This window comes from Papio anubis, chromosome 9 (genome assembly GCF_008728515.1).
Source record: "Papio anubis isolate 15944 chromosome 9, Panubis1.0, whole genome shotgun sequence".
Taxonomy (NCBI): domain Eukaryota; kingdom Metazoa; phylum Chordata; class Mammalia; order Primates; family Cercopithecidae; genus Papio; species Papio anubis.
Genome location: NC_044984.1, coordinates 33,365,278 through 33,386,055, shown reverse-complemented (window position 1 = coordinate 33,386,055; position 20,778 = coordinate 33,365,278). Strand labels below are relative to the sequence as shown.

The window sequence follows — 20,778 nt, the reverse complement described above, 5'->3', positions numbered from 1 at the left end:
TAGTGTATTTTACTTAACCCATTTTTAGGCACTTACAATATGCTAGTATTGACTCATCCAATAACTAATTGAACCATCAGAACGATTTTGTGAGGAGGTACTAATACATTATAGAGAAGAACAAACTGCAGAGCTTAATTAATTGCCTACGATCACAGCTAGTAAGCGATAGTACTAGAATAGACGCCTGGCAGGTTGGATGTGGACCCTAGTTGAGGCTACTGCATCACAAGACCTTTCTCTAAGTGTTACTGAGATTAGCCCCCTCTGCTGTGTGCTTTCTCATTTTGTCTCCTCAGCCAACAATTCCAGCAATTTCAGAGGCATCCGAAGTTAAGCCAATTGTGCATTCAAAACCTCCAACTTTTGTCTATTTTTTATGTTAGCTTAAAACATAAAAAGAAAACAAACGCAATGCCTGTGAACTCAGAATAACTGCTCTGTGATTAAAAGCACAAAATGCTGTGCAAACATGTGAAAGTCACATGGTAAAATTAATGCATATTGAGCTTATTTTACCTGTCATTGGAAGTTAGAAATGTCAATATTTCAGCAATGAAAACAATGCAGATGTGTGATGTACAAAACATATACTGTAAAGATAGTTTGGAAACTTATGAGTTTTAATCTTTTTATCTATTTCAGGACTTTCTGGGACAAGTGTTTTGTACACTGGGAGAGATCGTTGGGTCACAGGGAAGTCGCCTGGAAAAACCAATAGTGTAAGTATTTTTAAATTCAGACAATGAAATGCCAACTCTTAACAGTTTCTATTTTGTCAGTTTGGAATTGGTGAATGCATGGTTGTGGAGCAAAAGTGGGTTTTAAAATCTTGTTTGAGTTTTTTCTTTTAACAAATAGTTTTGACATATTTTTAAAGAATAATTTCTATGTCACCTGTCATATGCTATGCTAAAAAATTTTCACAAGATGAAATGAGCAAATTTAAATAAGGAAGTGTGTTATTTTTTCTTTTGGTTTTACTGTTAATTGTTAGATTTAGTACTTCTTGAAAAAGAGATTTTACTCTTTTGGGTTAGTAACTACATGTAATAAACTGTTGTTAATGCCATGTATTTCATAAATGCACTTTTGGTTACTGAAATTTTAATAATAATTTTTACTATGGAAGTGGCTTGTAGAGAAAGCTGTAAGTAGGTTTATACTGAGAGAAGGTAATCACTAAGAATGGTATACTCCATCTTCACCTTCAATTACTAGGATCATGTTTAGTTTTCAGGTCAATTGCATGAGTTTATTCTATTTTCTCCAGTTCCAAATAAGGCAAGGAGCAAATTTTAGAAATTTTTCATGGCTTTATTCTCCTTTCCTCCTTCTTTCCCCTCCCTAATCCTGATTATTTGGATTGAGTTAACTGTTCATAAAATTCAGAAGATCTAGAAGGAATAGTACATTTGCAGAGCTAACCACAATGTCAAAAACTTTAGGGAATTTTGAAGTCTTTATCTTCATCAATCTTTTAAGAATCTCAAACTTAAAAAATAAATATGTCAATACTCCATAAATCTGTTTATTTCTGACATAAAACAAATACTTGAAATGGTGAAGCATTATTCTTACATTTCTTATACAAAATTAAACTTTTTATTTAGTGTGTTCATTGCTATGAAAGAAATTATTAGGCTAATAAGAATTCTATAAATTCTTTGAAATTTAATTTGATTTTCTTAGAAAATTATTACCAAATGTCAGTTTGAAAACTTTCATATATCAATTTCCATTTTAAGTTCTTTTTGTGTGTAATTTATTTTCACGTAATTATAGGACTTGGAAGCTTATTACAAAAATATATTTATGCTCACTTTAGTAAGTAGTAAGCAATCTGTAAGGCAAATGCAAATATTTTATTGAGTGCATATAATTCTAATTGCATTTCCTAGTCCAATGACTTATGCTCACAAGCATTCCTAAGATCACTAAATCTACCTTTTGTTTTTTGCTGTAAAAAGAATCAATAATATATGCAGTACCACCTTAAAGATGCTTAACATTATTCAAGAGAAAACAAAAGCAATTAAAATACAGAATTTTCATTTCCAAGCGACAGAATAGAGATTTTTATGAATGAGTACACTTTTTATTCTTTTATTTTAGGTTCAGAGGTACTTGTGCATGTTTGTTATGTAGATAAACTGCACATCACAGGGCTTTGGCATACAGATTATTTCATCACTCAGGTAATAAGCATATTACCCCATAGGTAGTTTTTCAGTCCTCACTTTCCTCCCTTCTTCCACCCTCAAGTAGGCTCGAGTGTCTGCTGTTTCCTTTTTTGTGTCCATGACTACTCAGTGTTTATCTCACACTTATAAGTGAGAACATGTGGTATTTGGTTTTTTGTTCCTGTGTCAATTTGCTTAGGATAATGACCTCTAGTTCTATTACTGTTGCTACAAAGGATAAGATCTCAGACGTTTTTATGTCTGTCTAATATTCCATGTTGTATATTTACTACGTTTTATTTATCCAGTCCACCATTGGTGAGCATTTAGGTTGATTCCATGTCTTTGCTATTGTGAATAGTGCTGCAATGAAAGTAAACATGAATGTCTTTACGGTAGAACGATTTATATTCCTTTGGCTATGTACCCAATAATGGGATTGCTGAGTCAAATGGTAATTCTGTTTTAAGTTGTTTGAGAAATCACTGAATTGCTTTACACAATGGCTGAACTAATTTACATTTCCACCAGCAGCATATAAGTGTTCCTTTTTCTCTGCAACCTCACCAGCATCTGTTATTTTTAGACTTTTTAATAATAGCCACTCTGACTGTTCTGAAATGGTATCTCATTGTGGTTTATATTTGTATTTCTCTAATGACTAGTGATGTGGAGCATTTTTTTCCTATGCATGTTGGCTATGTGGTATCCTTTTTTTTTTTTTTTTTTGAGACGGAGTCTGCCTCTGTCGCCCAGGCTGGAGTGCAGTGGTGCAATCTATGCTCACTGGAACGTCTGCCTCCCGGGTTCAAGTGATTCTTCTGCCTTAGCATCCTGAGTAGCTGGGATTACAGGTGCACACGTGGTGCCCTGCCAATTTTTTTTTTTTGTATTTTTAGTAGAGACAGGTTTCAGCACATTGGTCAGGCTGGTCTTGAACTCCTGACCTCGTGATCCGCCCACCTCAGCCTTCCAAATTGCTGGGATTACAGGCGTGAGCCACTGTGCTCGGCCTATGTGGTATACATATTTTTAAATTAGTCATTTTATTAGAAATTTTTATCTTTTTTTAGCATGAGGAAATCATAATTCTGATTTCAGAAAACTATTAAATTATTAAGTTATAAAAAATTTCCCAGTAGAAAATCATATTTATATTAATCTTGGAACCTATTAAAAATTTGATATTATTACAATGTATTGATTGGGGTATGTGGTGAATAGAACATAACATAAGATATGGTCCTTGTTCAGCTGATTCAATAATTCCCACTAGGTATGACCAGCAAAAATAAATTCTTGCTAAAAGGTGAAGATACCTAGGGTAGACTGGTAGACTATGCAGATGTTGGGAGAATTTGCTGGGGGTTGAGTCATGATCATTTTATGTAATCAGAAAGGATTAGATTCCCTTTAGATTTTTCTTAGCTCTTGCTGAGGGAGGAGTATAACATATACATATTTCATATAGTGTAAGGAGGGAAAGACTTCAAAACTTGTTCATCCAACATGGATCTACAGTAACCACATGCTGTACTTCATCTATAGGATATTCTGAAATTTAGACAACTTTATTGAAGGTCCTCAGGTTCTATCTTTCTTATTGAAAAAGGAACAATTAATTTGATTTTCTAAGCTTATATAACTAAACTTTTATTCAGCCCTTCATCTCCTTGGAGAATCTTCTCAAGCAAATAAACATTAAGAAAATAGTTTAAAGGTAAGATTATTGTTTGAGCAGGGGAAGATTTTTAAATTTTTTAAAGAAAACTTAGCTAGGCAAGTTTTAGTAGTAAGTGGGTAATAAAATGTAAAGCTTGAGTGTAGCAAAGAGATGGGCTACAAAAGAAAAAAGCAAAGAAACAAAACCTTAGGAATTGCAGAATGGTTGCAATTACATTCATTAAACATGAGTGAATTGGATTAGATACCTCAGATAATCCAATAGAGGGAAGAGATGAGAGGGTGAAATGAAATAGGAGAGATTAATTTAAAATGGGAGAGTAAAAGTGAATACGATTAGTTTGCTAATGGAAAGATACTTTGGCTTTATTAATTAAGGCACCTAGTGACACGTGCTATCACTGGATCGAATGTTCAAACGCAGGTGAACAATGGACTGGAAAAAACATTTTGTAGTCACCCTTCCTCTTGCATGAGAAAAGCCTGGCTTTAATGAAAAACTCTAGCTGTAAGAGAGGCATGTGTCTGGAGGAAGAACATGTGGATTGAAGAACAAGGTCTGTTGGCTAAGTATCAAGTTCAGGTACTTTGAGAGAAGATGCAGCTTCCATGCAAACAGCATTTTACTCCCTTACCTCAATCTCAAATGAAAAACAAAGCCATTCATACTTTTTGTTTGAAAAAGCACAATTGGGTTGAGGAAGAACAAAATGCTGATAGCATGGAAGCTTTATCTGCCAATAATGCCAAAGTAGCCTTTCAGAGCAGCTGGTGCACTCCATGGACTCCTAAATTTCACATTCATCTTTGCTAACTCCTGCACTTCCGTGTACTTTACTTTTTTCCTGAATCAATCTAATAAGCAAATAGTGAGAAGAGATGGGAACATGGGAAGATCTGAGCTATTTCAGTGGAAGAGGGAATGGCTTTGGAAAAAAGGATGAAACCAGGGAAGATATTAGAGATGACGCAAGGTCAGGAAGTGTTTTCTTCTCGTGACAGGAAGCTTGGTGACAGACACAACTTTGAAGCCTCCATGTTTTCACACGAATATATAAAAGTAGTAAAATTTATGGATGCATGACTGAAATAGTGGAGAAATTCACACTGGGGAAATAATAGGTATTTAAGGTGTAGCTCTTCCGTCTCTTCTTCATAGGTTCCACTGCCTCTTGCTGTCTTGTGTGAACCTGCCCTGGCCAGATATCTTTAACTGTCTGGTTAAAGATAACATTGTAGGATAGCCACTAAACATTCTACTGTTTTTCATGTTCTGTTCCTCATGACTGGGGATAGAAATAGAATGTGCACACTCCTGGTGCTGCAGCCATTACTTTTTGCAATCATGTTTGGGATAGGTTAGGTCATTTTTCCCTATCTGGATGGCCACTGGCTTCTGAATTGCAGCATAGGACACCTCCAGAGGCAGATATCCTGAGACAGACAGTCCACTCACAAGTAACACACAATTGATTTATCATTAATTAAAAGTCTTCTTGTGTCCCAAATGTTATTTGCCTTAAGTAGCATTATCCAAGTACCTCTTATTTATTAATTTTAGATTAGAGATTTATTTCCCAATTAGTTTCCCATTTATATTCTAAGTTATTCAGAATACTTCCTTGTTTGTTTGTTTTTCTTTCTTTCCTTTAAATGGCCTAACTTATTTTCTGATAAGATACTCAGAATAATTTCTCCTAGCTTTTAATTGCGATTGTGTTGTAATATCTCCTCAGAGGTAGTCTTTTTACATTTATGATAACTGTAAAATTGGGAGATTTAAAGGAGACAACTTAAAATTTGAAATTATTTAATATCAATCAAACTTTTGACAACGAAGTTAGGATTATTACGAAGGTAAAATGGTTTCTTGTATGTGGCCTTTTGCCTCATTCAATAATGAGAATTTGAATTTAACCTCGGGCTTTTTTACTTTCTGTGTTTTGGTTATGGTTGTCATTTATAAAATTAGATTTTCTCATTTTATTATGAGAAAAATTTTTATTTTTAATATTTTATATGCATAATGATGAAATAATTTGAAATTGATGTTCAATAAATTTTAGTTTACTTTTTAATAGCAGCTCAAGATTTTTTACAATTTCAGTAGTCTGTTCTGTTGGATTTAAGCTTTGGGCAAACACGTTTCTCATCTGAATTCCATCCTACACTTTTGGTCTTTTCCTGGAACCGTCCTAAAATGAGTCTTGTGCTACTTAATTTGACTGAAACATTTACTGGGCTTCCTATGACTCATCGGCTCCTCTGTTTGGAGCATCCCATCATTATTTAGCATTATATCCACTCAGCAGTGTGTTTTCTCATGCTGTGAGATTGTATCCAGTTTTCTGTGTAATACTGTCAAATAGTCGTATGTCTTCTGTCTTTAGGGATCTCAGTGATGTATTCAGCAAAGCCTTCCAAAATGCAAGAATCAGCACCGGTTTAAGAAAGATTGCCATTCTCTCCTCCAGGAGGAAAATATTTATTATGTTCCTCAAGTAATAAGCCTATTTGTTCCTGTTACTCTCAGCCAAGCATGACTGGTTCCATATAAAAGGATCAGGGAAAAAGGCAGGGACTGGTAATAATTAGAAACTAGATTCTTACTCCAGGGAGAAGCAGGATACAATGGGAAGAAGTAATACCCCAGCGGTAATGGTACCAGCAGCTGTTTTGACTAAAGGACGTTTAGGAGGGCAAAGGCTATGTTTTTTGTAGGCTGGCAAAAGCACTTTGTGATCTAGGTAGTTGGTAGTCGGTGGAGGATTAAGGGAAGGTTCCTAGATGGATGCGTGAGTGTCCTAACAGGTGAAGACGACAGGGACAGGGACTCGGAGGCAAGTGATAATTGAAAGACCAGCTTGTAATTGTCTGATGGATGTGGGGATCTCAGCTGTGACTTGAAGTTCAAGGACAGAGACAGATAGGTGCTGAAGTACAAGATGAAAGCAGGGAGAGGAACAGAGCAGAAAGGAAGCTTCAGAATAAGGAAGAAGACTAAAATAGAAGAATAGTGTTTAAGGGGACTTGCAGAGACTTACAGGGTTGGCTTAAAGATTTGACTCAAATGTGGACTTATCCTGATAGCTAGGTTTTGACTGTAACTGCATTTAGAGATCAAATGTCTGTGAGAAGGAAGAGGAGGAAGAGGGATAGGAGAATGGGTAGTCATAAAAGTGGGAAACATACAAACTCGCCATAAAACAGGCCTTGTTTTTAGCATGCAGCTTTTTGCCTGTAAAAATGTAATCAAATTTGGGGGAAATTTTGAGGCTCAAAGTAATCTTTATTAATTAGATTGATATTGTTATACTCTTGAATTTACTTTAGTGGAAAGAATAGTGGGCTGGACTCAGAAGATGGTGTTTTTAGTCCCATCTCTACTACTAACTTGCTATTGCAATATTAGGCCATTTTAACATCTATACTATTTTTTTTATGTCTGTGGGTCACATTTGTAATAAGAATTTGCTGTAGAGATAAATAAACAGCCACAGTAATGAAGTTGGTAGTGCATGAACTTTAGGAGCAGTCAGACCTGGGTGCTAACAGTTGATTAGGTATGCAATTTGAGTAAAGTGCATTAAATTCCTGAGACCCAGCTTCCTCATCTGAAATATCTGAATAATACTCATTTAAGAGTATTATTGCAAATAATATCAATATTTTATACAATTGATTTGTGACGGAGCACATGAGAATTTAATAAACACTCAAATGGTGACTATTATTAATACTGTTTTTATTAAAAATAGCCAGTATCTTTCCTTCCTTCCTTCCTTCCTTCATCTTTCTTTATTTTTCTTAGAGACGTGTTTAGCTAGTAATTCCGCAAGTTTAAGGAAAGGACCGTGTTAAACCAAACTTGATTACACTTATGTGAAGTGTTAAGTATTATCCAAATATAAATGTTAAAAACTATTTGTCTGTTTTCAGTATGTAGCTGAACAATCAAATAGGGGAACTGAGTTAAATTTCTGCTTTTCATTAGTTTGGGTTTTATAAGATAGTTTTGGAAATATCCGGAATTTCCCATGTTAATATGTAATTGCAAAAAATAATCCAGAGTTCAGTGCCAATTAAGAATTATATTCTTTTATTTGAAAAGACTACATGGATGTGTATACATGTTTGTAATTTCACATGATTCAACACATTAAAAATAAAACCACTGATTGCCTTTCAGATAGATATTAGATACTTCACCAGCCTAGAGAACAGCTTTAATCTACTTCTGGGAAAGCCTCTCGAAAAAAGGTATATTCTTTTTAAAGGCCAAAGATAGAAGGAATTTTAGTACATTCACTCATGTTATTATACACAAGCTTCTGAGGTTTACATATAATCAAAGTTTAATAAATGTTGAGTTGAACCACTTTCTTACATTCATTTTTGAATGTGAGCTCATTCTCTGGAATGATCTCCAGGGAGGTAAATTGCTTACTCTAAATAGGCCGATTGTGTATATCTGCAGATTCCCATGATTCTCTGCTCTACTCAGAAATTCCAGTAGTGACAACTAAAGTCATATAGATGAAGAAATCGTCTGGATGGAAAGGATTGTAAAGGATATGACCAGTCATGAGAGATATAGGTAAAATGAATGAGTTTTTTACAAAATAGCCTTTAATGTCATTGTCAGAGACAAGTCTCAGAATGATTGGTTGGTTGTTATGACTTGGTGTGACATGTGTCTTGTTCCTATGAGACTTGTGTGCAACTAAGTCCTTTGGGCATCCCAGTTTAGGAAAGAAAAACAAAAGGAAAAATTATTTTACTAATGGTAACTTTATAGAGCAAATAATTTACTGACAGATTCTGGTAGATAGAGTCTGAGTATAATAGAGGTTTTAGGGATTATATTTTTTAAAAATAATATATTCAACAAATCTTTACTAGGAATTGATTATGGATCAGAAACTGTTAGCTGCTGAGTATATAATGATGAAAATGCAAAGTCGTTCCTGTCTTTATGGTTTTTACCATTTATTCATTAAATGAATAATCACACAACTGAAGTATAATTACATATTGATACAGGCCCTATGAAAATTAGAATATTAGCTTAACCTACAATATGTAGATCATTTTTAGTATTTTAAACTTTATCATAAATGCAACGGGAAAATTTGCGATTTTTTTTCAAAGAGGATCATTGACTTCTGTGTAGAGAATGGTTGTATGTGGTTAACAGATAGTTGTTTGGATTAGGAAGATGAAGAAAAACGGACAGATGAAAAATGTGTTCTGAAGGTTGATTTCAGAAGGATTGGTGAAAGATCAATGGTCTAGGTTGAAGATTTCAAGGACCTTCAGGTTTCTTGCATGAGACAGTGGATGTAAGGAGGATGTATGCTGACAAAAGGAAGATCATCCACTTCTGAGGTTGCCACACAGATTGGTGAGCTACAGGTCACCAGTCGTAGTAGTAGATGGGCCATTCTGTCCATGTGTTTTAGGTGCCAGTATTCACCCAGAGTTTCAACATTTGCAAGATATTTTTATTTATATTTGCCTAACCTCATTGGTTGGATTGAAAACCTGTTGGAAACATTATAACTGAAGGAAACAAATGATAAAACATGATCTATGTTATTTTGGAGGGTGAATTCTAAAGCAATACCTTTATAGATTCAGTGAACATTCTCAGTTTCACTCAAATACAACTAATAAACAGGTTAGTTTTATTTGATACTTCACCAGCCTATGAAAACTACGAAACTTTATTAGCTCTTTTAATATTAGTTTTAATAAACAGTTTTATTAGTTTTACCTGGAAACTGAGACCGCCTTAGTTGCCTTTCTAAATAGAACTACTATTCAGATGAGTTTCTTGCTTTGTGTTTTTTTTTTTTTTGAGATTGAAGTCTCACTCTGTTGCCCAGGCTGGCGCCGTGGCACACCTGCACTCACTGCAACTTCTGCCCAGCCTCCTGAGGCAGGGAATTCAGGGTGCACAACACCTCACAATCAAGGCTACCTTGTATTTTTGTAGAGATGGGGTTTCACCATAAGTATTGTGGCTGATCTTGAACTCCCGACCTTGCGATTCACCCACCTTGGCCTCCCAAAGTGCTGGGATTACAGGAGTGAGCCACTGCGCCCTACCTATTCAGTTTAGTTTTCAAATGGTTGCTTTTTGCATAGGAAGTGTTTAGAAGTTATATTGTGATAAAATCTTTCAGAGAAACTACAATTTCCTCTACAGTGAAATTTATTGCTCCTTTCTTCTTTTTTTCCTCTTGTGTATGGCGTAATTTGATGATTCTAGGATTCAAAATGCAGGCTAAGAATATTAGTGCTGTAGTTAAACAAATTAATAGGTGAGGAAAGACCTTTATGGACCAACCTTGGAACATAAGCATCATTCTTATCTTGGTCTGAGTTATAATGCACTGATAAAATGAGTGTTTGGAAGGAACGTTTGGGAATTATCTCTGCTCTTATATTTAGTCTCAGTTGTATCTTAGTTATCAAAGCAAATTTAACTGTGAATTGTTATTTTAAGTAATACCAGTGGCCAACTTGATTGCATTTAATAATAAGTCAGTTATGGCTAGCCATATGCAGAAAACTGAAACTGGATCCCTTCCTTACACCTTATACAAAAATTAACTCAAGATGGATTAAAGACTTAAAGGTAAAACCTAAAACCATAAAAACCCTAGAATAAAACCTAGGCAATACCATTCAGGACATAGGCATGGGCAAAGACTTCATGATTAAAACACCAAAAGCAATTGCAACAAAAGTCAAAACTGACAAATGGTATCTAATTAAATTAAAGAGCTTCTGCACAGCAAAAGAAACTATCATTAGGGTGTACAGGCAACCCACAGAACAGGAGAAAAGTTTTGAAATGTCTCAATCTGACAAACGTCTAAAATCCAGAATCTATAAGGAACTTAAATTTACAAGAAAAAAGCAAACAGGGCAAAGGATGTGAACAGACACTTCTCAAAAGAAGACACTTATGCGTCCAACAAACATATGTAAAAAAGCTCATCATCACTGGTCATCAGAGAAATGCAAATCAAAACCACAGTGAGATACCATCTCATACCAGTTAGAATGGCGATAATTAAAAAGTCGGGAAACAACAGATGCTGGAGAGCATGTGGAGAAATAGGAACACTTTTACACTGTTGGGAGTGTAAATTAGTTGAACCATTGTGGAAGACAGTGTGGTGATTCCTAAAGGATCTAGAACCAGAAATACCATTTGACCCAGCAATCTCATTACTGGATATCTACCCAAAGGATTATAAATCATTCTACTGTAAAGACACATGCACACATATGTTTATTGCAGCACTGTTCACAATAGCAAAGTTGGAACCAACCGAAATGCCCATCAATGAGAGACCTGATAAAGAAGATGTGGCACATATACACTATGGAATACTATGCAGACATAAAAAAGGATGAGTTCGTGTCCTTTGCAGGGACATGGATGAAGCTGGAAACCATTCTCAGCAAAGTAACACAGGAACAGAAAACCGAACACTGCATGTTCTTATTCATAAGAGGGAGTTGAACAATGAGAACACGTGGGCACGGTGAGCAGGGGGAACATCACACACCAGGGCCTGTTGGGGGTGGGAGAAAAGTGGAGGGAGAGCATTAGGACTAATGCATGCAGGGCTAAAACCTAGATGATGGGTTGATGAGTGCAGCAAACCTCCGTGGCACATGTATACCTATGTAACAATCCTGCACTTTCTACACACGTATCCCAGAATTTAAAGTATAATTTAAAAAAAAAAAAGTCAGTTACTATTCTACTGGCTTTACATATATTAACTCCTCTAACCTTCATAGTACTATTACGAGCTAGGCAGGTACTGTTATTATACCCATTTCATCAGAGGGAGAAACTGAGACAAGATTCTGAAAAAACTAAGTTCAAATACAGGATGTTTGGCTTCCATGCCCGCATGCTTAACCACAGCATTATATTGCCTTCAAAACAAAAAAAAATGAATAAATTGGCCAGGTGCAGTGGCTTACACCCGTAATCCCAGCACTTTGGGAGGCTAAGGTGGGCAGATCACAAGGTCAGGAGATCGAGACCATCCTGGCTAACACAGTGAAACCCTGTCTCTACTAAAAATACAAAAAATACAAAAAATTAGCCAGGCGTGGTGGCGGGTGCCTGCAGTCCCAGCTACTCAGGAGACTGAGGCAGGAGAATGGCGTGAACCCCGGAGGCGGAGCTTGCAGTGAGCCAAGATCGCGCCAAGATCGCGCCACTGCACTCCAGCCTGGCTGACAGCGAGACTCCGTGTCTCACAAAAACAAAAAAAACAAAAAAAACAAAAAAACCAAAACCTCCGTCTCTCACACACACACAAAAAGAGAGTAAATTAATGTGTAACTTTAAATGAAATTAAAAAATTAGGTATCACTTTAGCCATACAAAATCATGTACTGAAAAGTCAAGAGTATCTCTAGGTGCAAGAAGAGCTCCCAGGGAACACCCATTCAGAGTTAGGTCATTACAAGGATGAGGTTCCTTCCTGGTATCTGTTCCCAATGTAACTCTTCCTCAAGCACAGTCCAGTGGCCCACCTTTTTCTGAGATAAATAGGGCTCAACAGTTTTCCAGCACAGAGCCAACACAGTCTAAATATAGGAAGGCAATTGGAAGGATTAAAAAATAAATTCATTTTTAGTTTTGGAAATAAATAAGTACTTCTGTTTTTTTCCCCTTATCTGGAAAATCATTGTTTTGAACTGACAATGTGGTAACAAGAAAACTGCACAATGTTGTCATCCTACCTGGTCATTTTTTCTGTTTGATAATTCAGAATGATTTGCCCAGTCTCCAACTCTACAGAGCTTTCTAGGGCTTTCTATTCTTTCAAAAGTTCCTGTTTGAATGGCTTACATATTCCTTGGAGAAAGGGAAGGGGAGAGATTAGACATACTGTTAGTGTTTGTATTCATTCATTCATGTATTTAAAAAGTTTTGGAGTATGTAGCGTTGATTGGGCGGTGGCATCATTTTAGGTCCAGGTAGACTCAGTGCATCAGGCTGCCCTGAGAATAAATACCAGTAAGTAAAAAATTCCAATAATCTTGACATTTTACTATTTTCTTTGATAAAAACAATAGTGATTGAACCCTCCCAGTAATTGTGGAGATAGATCAACTGGCTCTCAATTCTTTCACAGTTTGAGGTAACTCTGATGAAAGATTCTAAACATGGACAGCAGTTTAGTAAGTGGACATTCACAAATACAGTTACGTTCCAGTATATATTTCTAATCATTAGCAGGAATGTATTTCAATTTTTAAAATAAATATACAATTTGTAGTTAACAGTGAATTGTTAGTTTCTCCGGTATTAGAGTGATGGTTCTTTCTCCCCTTACTTTCATAGTATTTTTGTTTGTTTTAAATTATCAATTTCTTAAGCAGGTCTGATTAAACAACAACAAAACAAAGAACCTCCAGTAGTTGTTCCTGTTAGGTTTTTGTTAAGTCTCCTATATACTATGACACAGGGAGTCCACAGCATGCTGGATCAAAGAACCTGAACAAACTTCTAAAACTCAATCAAGAGGCTGAATACCTTTCCCCCATTTCTTTCTTTATAGAACAATTGTAAAAAGACTTAAAAAAGAAACATTATATTCCCTGTATTGTAGGGACCTGTTGTGCCTTGTAAATAGTAAGAATTCAATAAATGTTTATTGCACTGAATTTTCCAGGATAATAGTCACATTTATATGTTTCTTCTTTTTCTCTTGATTATTTTAAGGATCTCTCCTGCACATTATAACTTTGCACTTGTTTCTCAGGACTTGGAACAGAATTTTAAAATTATGATAGCCTTGCTTCCTGTGTACTTTACTACATTACAAATGCAAAGTATGATTTTAGTAATTTTAGAAACCTCATATTTCTGTAGATGGATAGATAGGCCTGGCTTATCAGAGCACAACAATTTCTTGAAACGTTTTTGACATATGTGGTATGTAAGAGCTAGGAATATGCTACTCTATTCAATAATTGTTTATTTTTAAAAACAAAATCTGAATCTACAGAGATTGAGCAGTTTACTTTGTTTTTGTTACTGAAAAAACTATGTATTACATAATTTATTGTACTCCTTATGATTCCTTACCATGATGATAACTATCTTGCTTTCCTTTTAATGTCAACATTTACATTCTTACTATAAAATGAGATCCCACTTAATCTAATTACTCTGTTAAAAATTACTGGGTAACAGATGGATTTCTTGATTAACATAGTGTTTTAAATTTTAAACAAAAGTTGCAATTTTAGTTTCTGGCATATGATGTATTTTAACACTGAACATAGTGTGTTTCATGTGTGACAGCGAACTTATTACAATCTTAGAAATGATATTTTGTTAATAATTTGAAAATAAAAAAAGCTGCATAGAGAGATAAATGGATCTGCTTTAATTAAATGAATCATTAGTTTTAAACTGTACTTGTATGCATCTTTTATTTTTAGTTGAGGAAAGATTGAATGATATGTGAAAAGCTGTTGGGCACAGTGTGATAGAAGATTAGATAATAAATATGACAACTAATATTTAATATTACATTATCTACTCAGAGTAAAAGGTGAGATTGTAAAAGTAAAAGGCTAGGAGTGGTGAGAAGAGGAAAGGGTGAGTGCTGGGGGTCTTGAAAAAAATTATTCATAATATTTGGAGAAGCTACTGAGCAGAAAAGGAAACTGTGCTTGGAAGGGTCACAGCACACTGCAGATGGAGCTATGGCTGGAGCCTAGGACCCAGTGGTGGCACCAGCCTGTTTTTTGGTTCTGTAGTAGGATCCTGCAGTGCTCTCACCACATGCGTCTACCTAGGGGCAGAGAGAGCAAACAGCTGGGGTTGACGACATATACTATTTTGATTACTGTAGCCTGTAATATGCTTTGAAATCTTGAAGTGTGAGTTTTCTAATTTCATTCTACTGTTTCAAAATTGCTTTGGCTATTTGGAGTCCCTGGAGATTCTATATGAGTTATAGAATGATTTTTTCTTCTCTTTATTTCTGCAAAAAAAGAAGATTCTATATGAGTTATAGGATGATTTTTTTCTATTTATTTCTGCAAAAAAAAGCCATTGGCATTTTGGTAGGAATTATGTAAAATCTGTAGCCACTTTGGGTAATATGGACATCTTAACAATATTAAGACTTCCAATACATGAACATGGGATGTCGTAACATTTTTCTGTGCCTTTAATTTCTTTCAGCAGTGTTTTGTGGTTTTAATTGTAAATGTTTTTCACTTCTTGGTTAGGTTTATATCTAAGTATTTTGTTCATTTTCCTGCTATTGTAAATGAAATTATCTTAATTTCCTTTTCATTATTGTTAGTATATAAAAACACAACTGATTTTTAATACTGATTTTATATCCTGCAAATTTGAATTTGTTTATTAGTTCTAACAGTGAGTGTGTGTGTGTGTGTGTGTGTGTGTGTAATTTTTAGAGTTTTCTACATATTGCATGAGATCTTCTGTAAACAGAGATAATTCTATTTCTTCATTTTCAATTTTGATGACTTTTATTTATTATTCTTGCCTAATTGCACTGGCTGGTACATCCAGTATTATGTTGAATAGAAGTGGGAAATTGGGCATACTTGCCTTCCTCTTGATCTTAGAGGAAAGTCTTTCAGTCTTTCACCATTGACTACAATATTTGCTGTGAACTTTTCATATACTGCCTTTTTATGAAGTAATTTTCTTCTGTTTCTAGTTTTTATCATAAAATGTTGAATTGGTTTCCAAATGCTTTTTCTTGCATCAGTGAAGAGGATCATGCAGTTTCGTTCTTTATTCTGTTAATGTGGTATATTACTGATTTCGGTTTTCATATGTTGAACTACCCTTGTATCCCAAACACATACCACTGCCAGTGAGCAGGTATAATTTCGGACAGTCTCTGCCAGGTCACCCAGGCCTGGAGGCGGTGGCCCCATCTCCCCAGCTCACCAGCTCCTCTCCCACACGCTTATCTCGCCTCAGCCTCCCAGTAAGGCTGGACTATGGCACCACCACGCCTGCTTTGTATTTTTAGAGACAGGGTCACCTGGAGCAGCATGGATGGTCTGATCTCTGATCTGATCCACCCGCCGGCCTCCCAAAGTGCTTGATTATATTTTTGAGCCACGCTACTCGGCCTGGATGGTGTGACATAATCTTTTAGTGTGCTACTTCAGCCTGCCAAGCAGTATTTTTATTATGAGATTCTCAACAGTACCATCAGGATAATGATCTTTCTCTTCTTTGTATATAGTGTTCTCAGATGCAATTTTTCATAGGTAATTCCGGCTTCCATAGAATGAACTTGAGGTAGTTTTTCCTCCTCTCACTTTTGCAAGTGTTTCATGAAGACTGGTACTAATTCTTTTTGAAATGGTTGAACGGATTCTCTAGTTGAACCATTGGAACTTATGCTTTAATTTTGTTGAGGGTTTTTTGATTATTGATTTAACTTGTTTTTGCTAGTTATTGGTCTATTTAGATTTTCTATTTTTTCGTGATCCAGTCTTGATAGATTGTGTCTTTCCAAGAATGTGTCAATTACTTGTAAATTTTTCAATATCTTGGCCTGCAGTTGTTCATAGTATTCTCTCATACTTTTTTTCATTTCTGTGGCATCAGTTGTATTGTCCCTTCTTTCATCTGATCTAGTTATTTGAGTTTTATTTCTCTTTTTCATATTTAATCTAGCTAAGGGTTTTTCAATTTTGTCAATCTTTTCAAAAAACCAACTCTCAGTTTCGGTGATATTTTTGTATTCTCTATTTTATTTATGTGTGCTCTAAATTTTATTACTCCTACCTTTTCCTAGCTTTGGGTTTAGGTTTTTCTTGTTTTTATTAGTTCCTTGAGGTATAAAGTTAGGTTGTTGACTTGAGATCTTTCTTTTTGTAAATATATATGTTTACAGCTATAAACTTTCTTGTTAGTACTACTTTCACTATATTATAAGTTTGATATGTTCTGTTTTTATCTTCATTTGTCTGAAGGTTTTTTTTTTTTTTTAATTTCTCCTGTGATCTCCTCTTTGACCCATTGTTAAGTGAAAAATGTGTTAATTTCTACTTATTTGTGAATTTTCAGTTTTCCTCTGCTGTTGATTTTAAACTTCATTCCATTGTAATTGGAAAATATGCTTTGCATGATTTCAAGCTTTGTGAATTTGTTAAGACTTGTTTTGTGACCTAAAATGTGGTCTATCCTGGAGATAGTTTCATGTTCACTTGAAGAGAATGTACATTCATTGTTATTGAATGACATGTTCTGTATATGTCTTTTAAGTCCAGTTGGTCTATAGTGTTGTTCAAGTTTTCTAGTTCTTTGTTGATCTTTTGTCTGGTTGTTCTATACATTACTAAAGATGTGATATTGAATTCTCCATATTATTTTCTTTCTGTTTTATTATCATTTGTTAACATACTTCAGAATTGTTGTTTAATGCTAGTTTGTTTAGATTTTTTACACACTCTAAATATAAACTAGTAGAATGTTAGAAGTATTATTTTCATTATTGTGCAATTCTAAGTATTCTCTTCTCTATTTTTATTCCTTTTTTCTCAACCAATAAGTTTTTCAGAAATGTTTTAATAATTACCTTAGCCATTAATCTCTAACTCAATTTTTTGGTTAGTAAGTATATTTTAATAACTATTCTATAACATAGTATATGGTCCATTTTAGTCTGTGTTTCATAAGTTAAAGCTAATTTTGAAGAAGAAGAAGAAGAAATAACCGAGATAAGAAAAGGCCATTGAGTAGTTGGTGGGGTCAATAGTCTAGGTAAAGTCTGGGAGAAATGAAACACCTGTTCTGAGTTCAGGTGACTCTTTAGTAAGGTGGTGGGAAAGATGAAACTACATAGCTATATCTTATGAAGGCAGTTACATCTTAATTAATAAGTTTAAAATTATTGTATGATCTATATAGAGACACTGGAAGATGAAAGTGTACATAGTTAATATTTGTTGCCAGATCAATTTGGCATTAATGGAGAGTGTAAATAAAATGGGTACTAGTCTGAGACAACTATGAAAGAAGAAAACATCAGGAATCGAAGCAAAAGTATAAAAGTACAAGCTACAGCAGTGGCAGATATAAAGGAGAAATAGTAAGACATATGAAAAATGTTACAAAAACAAACAACTACAACAATCAGTACAGGGCAAAAGAAACCAAATCACACAAAAAACAAATTATCCAGTCTCTCAAAGGTCATTTATTCTTCATGTGCTCAATTTTGTTTTTTGTTTGTTTGTGGTTGTTTTTAAATTTTAATTTTTAATTTTTATGGGTACATAGTGGTGTATATATATATATATATATATATTTTTCTGTTTTATTTATTTATTTTTTAAATTTATTTATTATTATTATACTTTGTTGTAGGGTACATGTGCATAACATGCAGGTTTGTTACATATGTATATTTGTGTTATGTTGGTCTGCTGCACCCATCAACTCGCCATTTCATATCAGGGACTCCCAATGCAACTTCTCCCTCCCCCTCCCCATGATAGGGCCCTCCTGTGTGTGATGTTCTCTCCAGAGTCCAAGTAACCATTGTTCAGCCCACCTGCGAGTGAGAAACATGCGTGCTTGGTTTTCTCGTCCTTTGTGATACTTGGTTAAGAATGATGCTTCCTAGCTGCATCCATGTCCCTACAAAGGACGCAGAACTCATCCTTTTTATGGCTGCATAGTATTCCATGGTGTATATGTGCCACATTTCTTAATCCAATCTGTCACTGATGGATTTGGGTTGATTCCAAGTCTTGCTATTAGGAATAGTAAAGGCAATAAACATACTGTGCATGTGTCTTTATAGCAGCATAATTTATAATCCTTTTGGGTATATCCCCAGTAATGGGATGGTTGGGTCATATGGTACATCTAGTTCTAGATCCTGAGGAATCGCTTTATACTGTTTTCCATAATGGTTGAACTAGTTTACAATCCCACCAACAGTGTAAAAGTGTTCCTATTTCTCCACAACCTTTCCAGCACCTGTTGTTTCTGACTTTTGAATGATCGCCATTCTAACTGGTGTGAGATGGTATCTCTTCATTGTGGTTTTGATTTGCATTTCTCTGATGGCCAGTGATGATGAGACATGCCTGTTGGCTGTATGAATGTCTTTGAGAAATGTCTGTTCATATCCTTGCCCACTTTTATGATGGGGTTGCTTTGTTTTTCTTTGTAAATTTGTTTTGAGTTCGTAGGTTCTGGATATTAAATCTTTGTCGATGAGTAGATTTGCAAAAATTTCCCATTCTGTGAGGTTGCCTGTTCACTCTGATGGTAGTTTCTTTGCTGTGCAGAAGCTCTTTTAGTTTAATGAGATCCCATTTGTCAATTTTATTTATGTCGTTGCTTTGTGTTTTAGACATGAAGTCTTTTGCCCATGCCTTATGTCCTGAATGGTACCACCTAGGTTTTCTCTAGGATTTTTATGGTATTAGTCTTAACATTTAAGTCTCTAATCCATCTTGAATTAATTTTCGTGATAAGGAGTAAGGGAAAGGATCCAGTTTCAGCTTTCTACTTATGGCTAGCCAATTTTCTTGTGCATCTATTAAATAGTAATCCTTTCCATTTCTTGTTTCTCTGTGGTTTGTCAAAGATCAGATGGCTTTTAGGGATGTGTGTATTATTTCTGAGGACTCTGTTCTGTTCCATTGGTCTATATATCTCTGTTTTGGCACCAGTACCATGCTGTTTTGGTTACTGCAGCCTTGTGGTATAGTTTGAAGTCAGGTAATGGATGCCTCCAGCTTTGTTCTTTTGACTTAGGATTGTCTTGGAGATGCGGCTCTTTTTTGGTTCCATATGAACTTTAAAAGAAAGCCCCAATTCTGTGAAGAAACTCACAGGCTTGATGGGGATGGCATTGAATCTATAAATTACCTTTTAAGCAGTATGGCTTATTTTCACTTAGATATTGATTCTTCCTACCCATGAGCATGGTATATGTCTTTTCCATTGTTTTGTGTCCTCTTTTATTTCACTGAGCAGTGGTTTGTAGTTCTCCTTGAAGAGGTCCTTTACATCCCTTTGTAAGTTGGGATTCTAGGTATTTTATTCTCTTTGTTTTTAAATTTTGGAATGGAAGTTCATTCATGATTTGGCTCTGTGTTTGTCTGTTATTGGTGTATAAGAGTGCTTGTGATTTTGCACATTAATTCTTTGCATCCTGAGACTTTGCTGAAGTTAAGGTTCTCTCAGCTATGAGATTTTGTAATGAGACAATGGGGTTTTCTAAATATACAATCAATATCTGCAAACAGGGACACTTGACTTTCTTTTCCTAACTGAATTCCCTGATTTCTTTCTCTTGCCTTAGCCCGTCTTCTAGCCAGAACTTCCAACACTATGCGTTGAATAGGAGTGGTGAGAGGGCATCCCTGTCTTGTGCCAGTTTTCAAAGCGGGAATTTTTCCAGTTTTACCTATTCAGTATGATATTGGCTATGTCAGGCAACAGTTCTTGTCATTATTTTGAGGTAATGCTCCATCAATACCGAATTTTATTGGAGTGTTTTAGCATGAAGGGGCTGTTAGAATTTGTCAAAAGCTCTTTCTGCATCTATTGAGATAATCATGTGGTTCTTGTCTTGGTTCTGTTTAGGCGCTGGATTATGTTTATTGATTTGCTTAATGTTGGATCCAGCCTTGCATCCTTGTGATGAAGCCTCCACTTGATCATGGTGGATAAGCTTTGATGTGTTGTTGAATCCGCTTCATAGTATTTTGTATTGGAGGATTTTGCATCGATGTTCACTAGATATTACACTAAAATCTTCTTTTTGTTGTGTCTCTGTTAGGCTTTGGTATCAGGATGATGTTGGCTCCATAAAATGAGTTAGGAGGATTCCTC

At 35.2% G+C, this 20,778-nt stretch overlaps 1 protein-coding gene across 6 annotated transcripts in view; it reads left to right on the top strand.

The window, feature by feature from the left end:
- The window catches only part of CPNE8 (copine 8), a 236,390-nt gene that overhangs the window by 77,139 nt on the left and 138,473 nt on the right, over window positions 1-20,778 (top strand). For 5 of the 6 annotated variants that reach the window (XM_021922180.2, XM_021922179.2, XM_031650418.1 and 2 more), the window contains one exon: window positions 646-722. In XM_021922180.2, coding sequence (XP_021777872.1) covers window positions 646-722 — 77 coding nt within the window. Of the gene's footprint in view, window positions 1-645; window positions 723-8,343; window positions 8,464-20,778 lie in introns of those variants that run through there. The other variant, XM_021922182.2, reaches the window with a different exon arrangement.